The sequence below is a fragment of the Erinaceus europaeus genome, chromosome 1 (genome assembly GCF_950295315.1).
Source record: "Erinaceus europaeus chromosome 1, mEriEur2.1, whole genome shotgun sequence".
Classification (NCBI taxonomy): domain Eukaryota; kingdom Metazoa; phylum Chordata; class Mammalia; order Eulipotyphla; family Erinaceidae; genus Erinaceus; species Erinaceus europaeus.
Window position 1 is genome coordinate 121,585,238 of NC_080162.1, and position 13,827 is coordinate 121,599,064.

At 35.5% G+C, this 13,827-nt stretch overlaps 1 protein-coding gene across 2 annotated transcripts in view; it reads left to right on the forward strand.

The window, feature by feature from the left end:
- The window catches only part of HAS2 (hyaluronan synthase 2), a 31,989-nt gene extending 20,585 nt beyond the window's left edge, over positions 1-11,404 (forward strand). For both annotated transcript variants that reach the window (XM_007520808.2, XM_060195645.1), the window contains exons 3-4: positions 6,731-6,832; positions 8,422-11,404. In XM_007520808.2, coding sequence (XP_007520870.1) covers positions 6,731-6,832; positions 8,422-9,351 — 1,032 coding nt within the window. In that variant the 3' untranslated portion in view covers positions 9,352-11,404. The remainder of the gene's footprint in view (positions 1-6,730; positions 6,833-8,421) is intronic.
- The last annotated feature ends 2,423 nt before the right edge of the window (positions 11,405-13,827 follow it).

The following is a 13,827-nucleotide window of genomic DNA, read 5'->3' on the forward strand; positions in this document are numbered from 1 at the left end:
GTTGAGGAAAAAAATAATACACATTATGGAATGTAAGAGTACATTTTCTATAAAAGCTCTAATCAGGCTTGAGAACCTTCCTTCCTTTAGGCTGGAGGCTCCAGATAGACTAACCTGAGCTGCAGCTGTTAACTGAGCCCTGTGTTCTCCTGGGACTTTCAGCCCCTTCTTAGCACTAAAACAAGACTTAAACCTCTTGGCATTCTAACGCCAATTAGTTTCAACCTGCCATCCTTGAGCAAATCTCCTGATATTTAGCCATTCATACACTATAAAATGAAAAGTTCATAATGTTCTAACTAGTATGCTCTCAATTTCCATTCTGAGTGACCCAGGGTCAGAAAGCAGAGCAGAAGCTACAGAAAGTCAAAGGGAATGAGAGGTAGAGAACATTGGCTATTAAGTGATTACAAGTGATTGAACATGTAGTCCAGTTATTAGTTGGAGACGGAAGGAAGTAATGTTCTGGTGCTAATACACAAGAGAAGAAAGGGAATGAGGAAGAAATTGACCATCTGCTAATATGCTTTCAAACCTGGCTGAAGAACACTGCTTAACTGTGTAGAGATGGCCAGAATGACTAGTTGCAGCTGGTCTTTGGCACTGACCACCACTCTTCTCACTTGATCTTGAATAGATGGCCTGGTCTTACTTATTGCTCTCCTGATTTATTATTTCATACCTTTACAACTCTGCCAGTGCCCTACTCAAAAGTCCAACTTTCTACCACTTGACCATCTATCTCATCTATGAAAGGGAAAACTGAAGTATTGGTTCTGAATGGGGTCAAGTTCTTTATTCCATCAGGTTTATAAGAGTACCTAGTCACTTCCTACACCAAGGTTATCGTTTCTATCTTCACTTCAGGCTCTCTGACTGTCTTTTCCAGGACAAGGTTTTATCAATCACTTTCTCATAATTCCCTTCTAAATTCGTGTAGCTTTCATCACTGACTAGTCTCTAAAATAAAAAAAAAATGATGACATGAAACATAGAGGGGAATTTTATTCCAAGAGAAAGCCATATTGGTTGAAATGATCACACACTTTTGATTGCCGTTTGTTATTGGATAAATAGAGGTGTGTGTGTGTGTGTGTGTGTGTGTGTATGTGTGTATGTGTGTGTGCGTGTGTGCGTGTGTGTGTGTGTGTGGTCATTTTCTATTCTGTTCGCCCTATCTTCTACACCTATATGATTCTATAGAAATGGACAATAATCTATATTCTTTTTCACCAGGCAAATCAGTTCTTAAGATCTATGTTAAAACATAAAATACTGCCACATTTAAAAAATTATCTTTATTTACTTATTAGATAGAGCGATCCAGAAATTGAGAAGGAAGGGGATTGATAGAGAGGGAGAGAGACATAGAGACACCTGCAACACTGCTTCACCCCTTGGAAGCTTTCCTTCTGCAGGTGGGGACTTGGGACTTGAACCTGGGTTCTTGCTCATTGTAACATGTACGCTCAAGCAAGTGCACCACTGCCCGCCTATTTACTTATGTACTTTCATAGCAAAAAATTATGTTCTGGTTTCAAAAAATATCATGTTTATCAGGTTCAATGTCAGTGAAGAGATACCAAGTCAAGATGCAACAAGTTTGCAGTTTTCAGTGGGTACAAACTGGGTTTACTTTTTGCTGCGTGATCAGTTGTCAAACACTGTACTCCAAGAGTAAAATCCAGGTAATTAATTAATCACAATCAGTTTAAAACTTTCTATTTTTTCCATTTTCCCTAATAAAGATACTAACTCAACAATATTTACAGTGTCAGTTCAATTTAACTTTAAATGTTTTGGTTATTTGACCATTTTTGTTTTTGATTATTCAAGTAAGTCATATCTAATTTATCTATTTTTAGTAATAATAAGAATACCTTCTTATTGAAATAATATTTTTTGAAATAAAATTCTTAATTTGTGTCTCTGGTTTTGGTTTACTATATACGACAGTCATTTACTGAACATTTACTGTTAACTAGATATTATTAGTTGCCTGGTATACATTATTTGACTAACCCCACTGCAATAAACTTATGTAGTATAACTGATTATCCATATGTTTCAAATGAGGGAGGAGGCCCTGGAAGGTAAAATAAAAAGTTTAAGTTCAAGTGTAATCAAGTTTATGTTTCTGCTAAGTGGTGGAGTCCAGGTTTCTTTGATCCAAGATTTGTGTATTGTTTTCTTTCCAATCATATCTTTAATTTACTGTTTCTTTTCTGAGTGAAGGAGACTCATGCTAATCAGCTGGCACTTGTCTCCTTGAGTTTGTTAGTAATTATTTAATGATTTTTAAATAATCTGATCTACCCCTTTTACACTACAACAATGTTTAAAGGTGGAAGTCAGAGTAAGAAGACCTTGTTTGCTCTGTAGCTTAGTTGTGGCAGGGAAGCTTGGTAGCAGGGTCATGACCAAGAGTAAATTTTCAACACTGTAGACAGAAATTGTCTCACTGGATGAAGGTTAAGATGAAGCGTCAAGGTTAATAAAGGGCTGAGCCTTACAAGTAGGAAAAAGGTGAAAGCAGTAGTGACAGTAAGGGTCTTGATTTATTTTTGACATGTTTTCTCATCAAAGGCAGTTAGAGTAATTATGATTTCCTCTTGCTGTGTAGTGCCCTATGTTTTTTGAAGTGGTATGACATGGTGGGGGTCGGGAATCTATCAGCCAGCCTGACCAGAAACACACTTAAAACTGGGAAATATGGAGACTTGGGACTTGGAAAGCATTTGCTAGAATATATAATGTTATTTCTGGAGGAGTTTTGTATTTGAATTACTGTGGAGTGGATTTAAAATAATTAGATAAGGTGTAATAGAATCATAGATATCCTAATAATGTGTATAATAGATTTTGAACTAGCTATATAGAGTGCCCCAGATACACTTGGACTTGTTTGCTGTGGTAAGAGTCTCTAAATATTTGATTAATTTTGTGTTCTTTTACTGATTCTCTCCACTGGGCTATCCGTTTGTAGTGATGATTGGCATGACTCTTTTTGTGTAGGTTTGCTTATAAAGCAGAAACATTTAAAGATTATTACATTATATTAATTATGTAATTATTTTACAGACCTTTTCACAAAACATGTGTATGTGTAATATCTCACTACAGCACCATAACAATGGTAAATGACTTGTTCAGAATCTCTATGATAACCGGGGTACAATTCCACGCAGTTCCCACCAACAGAGTTTTCAATTCCATACCCTCCATTGGAAGGTTCTTTATCCCTCTTGGGATTATGGACCAAAATTCTTTATAGGGTGCAGAAGTTGGACTGTTTGGCTTCTGTAATTACTTCTCTGCTGGACATGGACTTTAGCAGGTGGATCTATACTCCCAGCCTGTTTCTGTCTTTCCTTAGTGGGGTAGAGCTCTGGAGAGGTGAAGTTCCCATACACATTGGTGAGGTCCTCTCTGGGAAGCCAGGATGACACCATGATAGCATCTGAAGCTTGGTGACTCAAAGGCAGTAAGAAATAAAGCAGGACAAAATGTTTAATAAATAGGAACCCAGAGGTAGGAATAGATGGAATTAGGGATCTTAGGGTGGATAGAATCTAGGAAGTTCATTTTAGGTATAATTTAAGGGATCCATAACTTTAGTAATTTTTGCCTGAACCTGATAGCTAACACACAGGTGGGCTAAAAATATTGTGTGGGGAGATGGTGTCAGAGTTTAAAATAGGACTAGAAACCTGGATTAGGGCAGAAAGTAGCTCTCAAACATGAGGAAAGTATATAGATCCCACTGACTGTTTACCCCATCACTCTGAGATAGGGCCCATGTCTATTTTTATTTAGCACAGGAGATTTCTTATGATGAGTGATCTTGTGGTTTATCAAATTACAGCAATACACTCAGTGTAGCTAGAAAGATGTTTTTGATGTGCAAATCATGTCATGTAGCTTTCTCCAATGTAAAGTTAAGCTCTGTGCCCTGGTGTATGACCCCTACAGCTTTTAGGTTATAGCTGAGTAAATACATGCACATCTTTGAAGTGATATACTTGTTATCAATTGGCAATGGCACACTTATAATTCCTGTCCTGATTATGCTGATTTTAAGAAAGGCCAAAGTTACTATTTATACACTAAGAGATGATTATTATTAGATCAGTGAATACAAATGTGTTAGCAGACTATCACACATGACTGTCTAGTTGGTATTCTCTCACCAAAAAACATCCAGAAGTGGTACTTCTTTAAAGATGTTAATGCTACTATAGACTTGTTCCCAGTGGACTTTTTGAGAGTTTTCTCTTTGGGCACAGTTAAATTCAGCACATGAACAATCTCTCTCAGACAACTTCTGGCTCATTGCTATTGGAAACTAGGAGTGGCAGTGACCAATTTAAATATGTACAACCTCAGAAGTTTGGTTCAAGTTTAGTAATTTCAAAGAGCAGTTCCATTGACTTGCTTTTGCTCACAGGCAGGCAGTTATGTACACATGAATTCTGGATTGCCCCTTCCTGTTGTTTATAGCCTTATTTTAGCTTTCTGGTTAGACCTTTGACAGTTTGAACCAGTAGAGGTGGGTGTGGCTTTTAATAAGCTCCTGTGAGGCTGGACTTTGAAGGTAAATTGAACTTCTGCCTTTACCTTCCTCTTGTCTATTTACTGCCTCCTCTTTAGCAGGTAGCCACATACCATCCAACACTAGACAAGCACTGGAACAGGCAAAGTATTGCATTTGGACAAAAAGAAAAAAATCTTCTGAGACTTAGGTTGTTGAAGTAAAATCCTTGTTATAGCTTTCAAGCATTTCCCCTAAAGACAGCGATGCTTTGCTGGACCAAAATAAAATGTAGTAAATGGATTTTGATTTAGAAAACTCATGCTTTAAACTGCTTCAATTCTGATAGTTTGTTTATGTGAATTTATTATTATTATTATTATTATTATTATTATTATTATTATTATTTTATGAGGTAGAACAGAGACCAGGTCACCACTGATCTTGGGCTTGCAGTAGTGCAAGAAATTGAACCTGGAACTTCTTGGGACCCAGGCATGCAAATCCTGTGGTCTTTACCATGGTGTGCCATCTGCTCAGTCTTATTTTCTTATCTTTTGTTGTTGTTGTTTGTTGTTCAAAACTGTCAAGTCTGTTATTTTTTTATAGAATTATTTGGGGAAAGGTAAGGATAATTTTGACATCAGATAAACTTTACAGTTTTGACAGAACAATAAGCTAAACCTTGCTTAAATCTAAAAACTAGGGCCAAACTTGATGAGAAAATAATGGGAGTCGTAAACAAAACCCCATTGCTAATCATGCCATTTGTTGTTTGGGTAGGAGAAACAAAACTGGTTCATCATAAGCCAGTTCTATTTAATTTCTATAGATTATGGCCTTAATACATTCCTTGGGGGGTGTGAGGTGAGTGTTAATAAATTTTTTTGTTCTTTTTTTTTTTTTGTCCCTTTGTCTGTTTTTAGCTTACTCAGGGATAGAGAGGTATTGGTACTTTACCACCATTTTTTTTCTTTGCTGATGTAGAAAAAAATCTATTTCAATAGGTATAACCCAACAGATGGAAAGATGGCAGCTTTTCTCAGCTGTTTCACTGCTTCCCCCACTAAAATAAGCTGATAGGAATGAATATAGGATGAGTTAGGAGTCGTCCCTGTGTCCCTTTCTTCTGGGAGTGGGACATTCTGAAGGACCAGGTATCTGACACACCTTTCAAAGGGGCTTGTACAATACAGTCAATTACACTTAAATCCTTTTTGAGACTAAGAAAGTCATGCTAAGGAACAAAATTGTAAAGTCTGCTACATCATATGCCCTGTCCCCTGTGTCAGCTTCATGAATATAGATGCTATATTTTGGGGGGCCAGGAGGTGCCACACCCACTTAAGTATGGATAGTACTACGTGAAAGAATACACAGGGAACCAGGTTTGAGCCCCTGCTCCCCACCTGCTGCAGGATGCTTCACTAGCAGTAAAACAGGTCTGCAGGTGTCTGTCTTTCTCTCCCTCTCTCCATCTCCCATCTCCTCAATTTCTCTCTGTCTCATCCAATGACAAGGGGTAGCCCAGGTGACTGGGACAAAAAGTAAATAAAAGTAGGCTTTGAGTGCTCATCTGCCTTGTTTAAATGATGGTTTAATTTCCCAGTTGTTCAGGAATCAAACTGTGAATGAAGGTACTATTTATGAACTTGCCTCTTCGGGCTTCTAAAAAGAAATGGTCTGTCAGGGGTGCATGGGTATAGACTAAAATCATTAATTTTATTGTGGTTGTTTTAGTTTCAGACTTACTCTCCCCCCAAATATATATATATATATATATATATATATATATATATATATAACAATCAGCATTTCTAGAATAGTTAAGAGAATTTACATAAGGCTCATAAGACAGTTCACCAGGTGGAGGGAGGTCTGCTGATCCAAGCACACTGTCAAGGTCCAAATCATGGATGTCTCTCCTACTCTCAGTCTTTCTATCAGAATGAAAAAGTGACCTGGAGCAATGACACACTCAGCACATTATTTCTTCTGTTCTATTAAGTAAGACATATAACATCAATATTGAACTTGTTGAGAAATACAATCTCTTTTGATTGACTAACATGTAAGAAACTGTCATTTTCATAATATTTGCTTACATAAGCCTAATGAAACAACATATGCCTCATTTTGACTGTGTGGAGTATGCATACTATCCTTCCTTTAACCCGTATTCTGTGTTCTGTTTTGCAGGTCTGTGATTCAGACACCATGCTAGATCCTGCGTCCTCTGTGGAGATGGTGAAAGTTTTAGAAGAAGACCCCATGGTTGGAGGTGTTGGAGGTGATGTTCAGGTACATATGGCTTCATTTCTTATATGAGTCGCTTTTAGTAGTGCTCTTACTAAATGATTCACTAAACATTAATTGACTACATACAAAACAGTATTAGGCATTTGCTTTGGTGCTAAAGACATGTTAGATTGTCTCTTAGGACCTGGGAGCTGGCTCAGCCCCTGCAGTGACTCTCACCACAGAGGAGTACCATGGACAGTACTGATTGAACTCCATGGGTAGTGGAATAGTAGTTCTTTGATGTCTAGCTCTTCTCTATCTCTAAAGAAATACAGAATAAAAAAAAATCAATTGGATTAGCAAGTGGTGGCTTAGCAGTATTACATAATTACAAGACCCTGGGCTTACTAACTGGCACTGCAAAAGGAAAAAGGACCCTCTAGACTCACTGAATCTTTTCTATTTTAATTTGAAATAATTTAGAAGCTCAGAGTTACACAACATAAATTTCAGAATGTAATGATTTCCACTATTTTTGTTAAGGTCATAAGAATATCCTTGTAAAACCTGATACTGGAAATCATTGAATTGTAAGGGCAAAGAAATGGCAGTGTGACAAAGAATAATTCTATGTTTTACACAAGGAGTGGTGAATCAAAAATCAAAATTGCAAAACAAATAAATTTATACTGTGAGGAGGCAAAGGAACAAGAAATAAGTGTACTTTAAAGACATTTATTTTCTATTTATTATTATTTATGCCCAATTATCTGCTACTTGTGGAAAATAATTAGTGAGATGAGTAGTAATGAAGGCAATTTAAAATTTGTGGGGTGGGATCATAAATATGTAAAAATTTGTAAATACTAAAATGAGTACTCTGCAAATGTGCAATTAGATTTTAGAAAAAGGTGAGAAATACATGGATACTTAAACTTGAAAGCATAGGCATTATGCTGCTGTTTGATCCATATCATCTATGTATGGAGACAATTCAGGGAAGACAATGAACTAGAATAGGCAAAGAAATAGCCTGCCAGTCAAAGGGAAACATTAAAAGTAAGCAAAACTGAGACAGAGGAGAGAATTTAGGAATATTACCAAGAAAATCTGACAATGTTCAATAGTTTTTACATAAATTATTATTTTAGGATTATTATTATTTTAGGATGCAGAGCAAATCATTTGATCACTGGCATCGCAAAAAAAAAAAGTGGGAATAGTAGGAAAATTAACAGTCTAAGATTGACTTAATTAAAGCTTACCCACTACAGGTGAGAAAAGGACTTGAAAAATCTTCAAATCTTAGATGGTAAGAAAGAGTGTCTGGAGAAAACTTTAGAGATTCACAACTAGGCTAGATGGCAATCTTAATATCATAACATAACAGGAAGAAAAACAAAACATTGCACAAAAGGAGAAGTTATCTTTTCATAGTTTCAATACATGCACACAGCTTATGAGATTATTCTGGTAATATAAAATCAAAGAAAATAAAGTCATGTCAAAAAGAGGAAGGAAGCCAAAAGAAAACAGTAAAATAACAAACTGACTCTTCATAGTACTTGAGATATGCAGATTTCATTTGTATTTTTAGCTAAGACTTACATTTTGTTTATTCATGTTTTTCCCTTTTTTTTTTTTTGTAGATTTTAAACAAGTATGATTCCTGGATCTCTTTCCTCAGCAGTGTGAGATACTGGATGGCCTTTAACATAGAAAGGGCCTGTCAGTCTTATTTTGGCTGTGTCCAGTGTATTAGTGGACCTCTGGGAATGTACAGAAACTCCTTGCTGCATGAATTTGTGGAAGACTGGTACAATCAGGAATTTATGGGCAGCCAATGTAGTTTTGGTGATGATCGGCATCTAACAAACCGGGTGCTGAGTCTGGGCTATGCAACAAAATACACAGCTCGATCCAAGTGCCTTACTGAAACACCTATAGAGTATCTTAGATGGCTAAACCAGCAGACTCGTTGGAGCAAGAGCTACTTCCGAGAGTGGTTGTACAATGCAATGTGGTTTCACAAGCATCACTTGTGGATGACCTATGAAGCGGTTATCACTGGATTCTTCCCTTTCTTTCTCATTGCGACAGTCATCCAGCTCTTCTACAGGGGCAAAATTTGGAACATCCTTCTCTTCCTGTTAACTGTCCAGTTGGTAGGTCTCATCAAATCATCATTTGCCAGCTGCCTTCGAGGAAATATTGTCATGGTCTTCATGTCCCTCTACTCAGTGTTATATATGTCAAGTTTACTTCCTGCCAAGATGTTTGCAATTGCGACAATAAACAAGGCTGGGTGGGGCACATCTGGAAGGAAAACCATTGTTGTTAACTTCATAGGACTCATTCCAGTATCGGTTTGGTTTACAATCCTCCTGGGTGGTGTAATTTTCACCATTTATAAGGAATCTAAAAAGCCATTCTCAGACTCCAAACAGACAGTCTTAATTGTTGGAACGTTGCTCTATCTATGCTATTGGGTCATGCTTTTGACACTCTATGTGGTTCTTATCAATAAATGTGGGCGGCGGAAGAAGGGACAACAATATGACATGGTGCTTGATGTATGATTTTACATTGTTCTATATTTGCAGTCACACATGCAGACACACACAAACCTTAGTTCTTCTGGGGACTATACAGCATTGTGGCATCAGATAAGGCCAACAATGGAGACATATCACTGCTGCTGGGACTTGAAACAAAGACATTTTTATGGGTTTATTTTGATTCTGCCAAAGTAAAATGATACATCAATAAGAAGAAACTCAGATTCAACCTGTTATTTCTATGAAAAATGGGAAGAATTCTTTGTTTGTGCACTTTTTCCTTACTGTCTATCCACCTAACAGTGTTTTGCCCTATATACCTCACTAGCCATGCTTTATGTGGGTTATCATGGAAGAAAAGGACTTTGGAAACTCAAGGAAAAGTTCTTTCAACACATACAACCTAACTTATGGACTATGTCATAGCTAACTTTATATATATATATATATATATTTTTTGTTGTTGTTGTTTAACTCTACCAAATGGAATGCCAAAGGAAACATGAAAAGCCATTGGCTGAGCTGTGTCTTTGTATATTGTACTGTGTTTTAAAATTTTGTATGCTAATTTTTTAAAGCAAATTTTGCATATTTTTTACTTGTCTACCAAGATACACCTGCTATTCCTTAAAAATTCAAATAAAATAGGTTGTGAAAAAGTTGATAGTTAAAAAAAAAATCCAAAATGTGAAGTTTGATTGATGTTCATGATAGAAATGATCAAATGTTTCTCTCTCTGTTATAACTCAACAGATTACTTCCATGAGGATGGTATTTAAACTTTCAATATTTTACCCATTTTTATTTCTTTTTGAAAAGCCTTGTCATACTTTGGTAGTAAAAGAGCATACTTCAAGGCCAGATGGGTAGAAAAGTGCAATTTTTTTCATTAGATTAAAAAAAGGGAAATTTGGTCCTTGTAAGAAAACATTAGGCACCCAGCACCAGACAGAACATAAATATCAAAGATAAATGTTACTGAGATTCTAGCAGTGTAAGCCTCCAAGCTAAATAAAATGGAAATTAGAAAAAAAATTATCTGTTTAATTTGGATAAATAAATGCACTTAGTTTTATTTCATGAATCAATTACCATATCTTGTCTATATGTGGAACATATTTTACTTGTCTTTTTTTTCTATTTTGCTTATTAACTTTGCATATTTGAGAGCAAATTACGTGACTGAATGGGATGCATTTTAATGAACACAAAACTTAGATTCAAAGTTGGCAGATTCAAGCTCCAAGTATTCTCTTATTTCTGAGGAGGATTTTTTTTTTCTGGGTCATACAGATAATTGCATCATCTCTCTTGTTCTTAGCCTATATAAATGTGTTTACATAGTAGCAGTTATATCAAGGTTTAATCAAGAATTGGCACATACATATTGATGGGCCAGATACTTTCTAATTCAGGGTCTCAGTTACTCAGTTTTGTTTTTTTTTTACATGACCCTTTACATTATCTTGCCTTGTAGCTGGTACTGTATGGATCCATGTCAAAAACATGAAAATAAGAATAATGTAAACAAATGTATTGGAATGAAGCAGAAACTAATGGAAAAATGTTCAAATACGTGTTTCCTGCCTTTCTGTTTCATTTACATCTATATTCCATCTATCCTGCCTACGAAAAAGCTGCACATTTTACCTTTAAGGTACAAAAAAGAAAGAAAGAAGAAGCTACATAGCATCTGCAACTTAAACTCTCATTGACTCGAGAATATCAGAAATAAACACACCACGCAAATAAGTGAAATAAAAACTTGAGTTTTTCTTTTTAGTTATTTATGTTCTAAGTTAAACTTTGATAACATTCAAATGTCAAATCCTTTCATCCTTATAAGATATTGAATTAATTGCCTGTATTTATTTTAGCAATGATTCAATGTATTTCCAGTATAGAATGTATAGTATAATTGTTTTGTAAATAAAATATTTTTGATAAGATCACTGCCTTATTTTCTATGGGGAGGGGGAACTGGAAACAAAACAAAAGTGTTTACCCAGCTCCAGTGGTATGGATTTAGAAATGATGATGTATATAAGAAAATAAACAGAATTTGTCAAAAAAATAATAGAAGTCATTTAATGTTACTAAGCATAAAGTAAAAATTCCCCAAACTGATATGGTTTGGAAATGTGAAAAACAGAGACAAAGAGACTTCTACCTGAAATTAACTCTTGTCTCCGATCATTTTCATTTTACTCTCCTTAATGACAGTGAAATTTAGAGAAAAATGGTATCATCACAGGAAAAATGCTTTTAGAGAAAAGTAAGTCTGTTTCATACAGCATTTACAAATGCAAACACAATCTCAAATAACTGAAAGTTCAGGGTGAGTACAATAAATAAATTACTTATGGTATTTTTAAAAAATGGGCCATTTTATACAGCAGCATAATAAAATGTCTTCAGATAATCCAAGGATGTTGGAGATATATTACATTAAGAGAAAAAATATATATATATCCCTTTTGTAAAGTAGGATCCCAAATATGTACAAAGATGTTTTAATGTGATAATCTCTAATACTCAGAATATTATCAATTTATGCATGTATTTTTTGTATTATCAAATACCATAATCATGTATTGCTTTTATAGTTGAAAAAGGACAATAAATACAGCTTTTATTTTTAAAAAAGTGGGTTGGGACATCTAATAGCATTTCCTTGTCTGAGGATCTTTGAAGGAGTTTATTCCATTTTACCACTTAGCCCTCAAATTCATCTTATATTCCAATTCTGGAAATTCTTCATTAACTTAACACACATTATTGAAGAAATATAGTAACTAAATATCATTTCACTCTAGACATCAGAAATGTTGATAGTGTAGTACTAATAATCCACTGACAATGTCACTTGATGCTATATTAGAACTTGGCAACCTTTTTTCATTATGTTCCAGCTAGTGCATAATTTTAGGGTTTGCTGGGCACATGGTCTTGACTTGACCATGCAACTCTGCTAAAGTTGAGTATCTATAGTTAATATTAAACAAATTTGCATGATTATGTTTCAGTAACACTTGTTTATAAGCACTAAACTGAAAATTTATATAATTTTCACAAAACAAAATAGTCTTGATACCTTTCAATCTTTTAAGAATGAAAAAACCAAGTCTTAGCTAAATAGCATTTCAAAAAACAGGTTAAATTTGAGCAAGGTATTGCCTATGTATCACAGTTTCATAACCCTGTCTATTAAGAATTTCAGTTTAGTGGCCAGGTGGAGGCACATGTATTAACAATGCACAAGGAGCTAGTTCACATCCTCAGTCCCCACCTGCAGGGGAAAAGTTTTGCAAGAGGTGAAGCAGTGTTGCACTTTCTTTCTCACTATCTTCCCTTTCCCTCTCATTTTCTCTGTCTCTATTAAATTACAAAATAAATACAATATTTAAAAATTCAGATTTATTTATACTACTAATTAAGGTAACATCAAATTTTAAAGCATATGCTGGTGTACTAGGTGCTGACCAAAGCACAGTATATAAATCAGGTATTTTTAGTTCTTATACATTAGTTCCAAGGGATTCCATTATTATTGTTGTTTTATAAATGAAAAATCAGAGGTTTAAGGAGATGATGCTTTCAGTTAATAAAGCTGATCAACTGTGGCAACAGAATTTAAGTGCAGGCATTCTGATGTCCGATTCACTCCTTAAACTGGTCCTGCTTGGTTATTGTCCACCGTCTAGCAGTATCAGGACCTTCAGAGAACTTGTTGCAATTATAAATTCATGACTCTGTCCCAGACATAATGAATCAAATCTCTGGAGTTATGTTCAAGTACCTATGCTAAATAAAACCTCCAAATTATTATTATGAACAAAGTAGTGGTTCACTTAGTAGAGTTCAAATATAATCATTCATGAAGACCTAGGTTTAAGGCCCTCACCTGTAGGAGGAAGCTTCATGACTGGTGGACCAGTGTGCTGGTGGCCCCCCACCTCTCAGTGTGTGTGTGTGTGTGTGTGTGTGTGTGTATGTGTGTGTGTGCATGTGTGTTCTCACCCTCTTAAAAATAGCCACTAGGAAGAAGGAGTCATGCAGGTACCAAGCCTCAGAAATAACCGTGGTGGGAAAAATGGAAATGAAGGTTTAAAAAACATTGTCCTTGTTAATTTCCACTTAGACTAAGTATAGTCTCTGGGAATTGTTAATCCAAGGATCAGAGAGATAGCTCATTTTGACAGTGTGCTGCTTTGCCAAGGACACAACCTAAATAAGAGTCCAACTCCTAACACTGAAGGGGATTGGTGCTGCTGTCTGTAATCCTCTCTCTCTCAAAACAAAAAGCAGAAAATTAAACAAAAAAGGATAATTGTCTATTCAAATAATTGTGTTTTCCTATTGCAATTTTTTTTATTTTTAGTATCACAGATTGGTATTGACATAGCCAGCTTCTATTAAATTACTTAATAAATGTTATGAGCAAAAAATCAAAAGCATTTTATACTAACCTGCAACAATTGCTCTTCTGTATTTGAC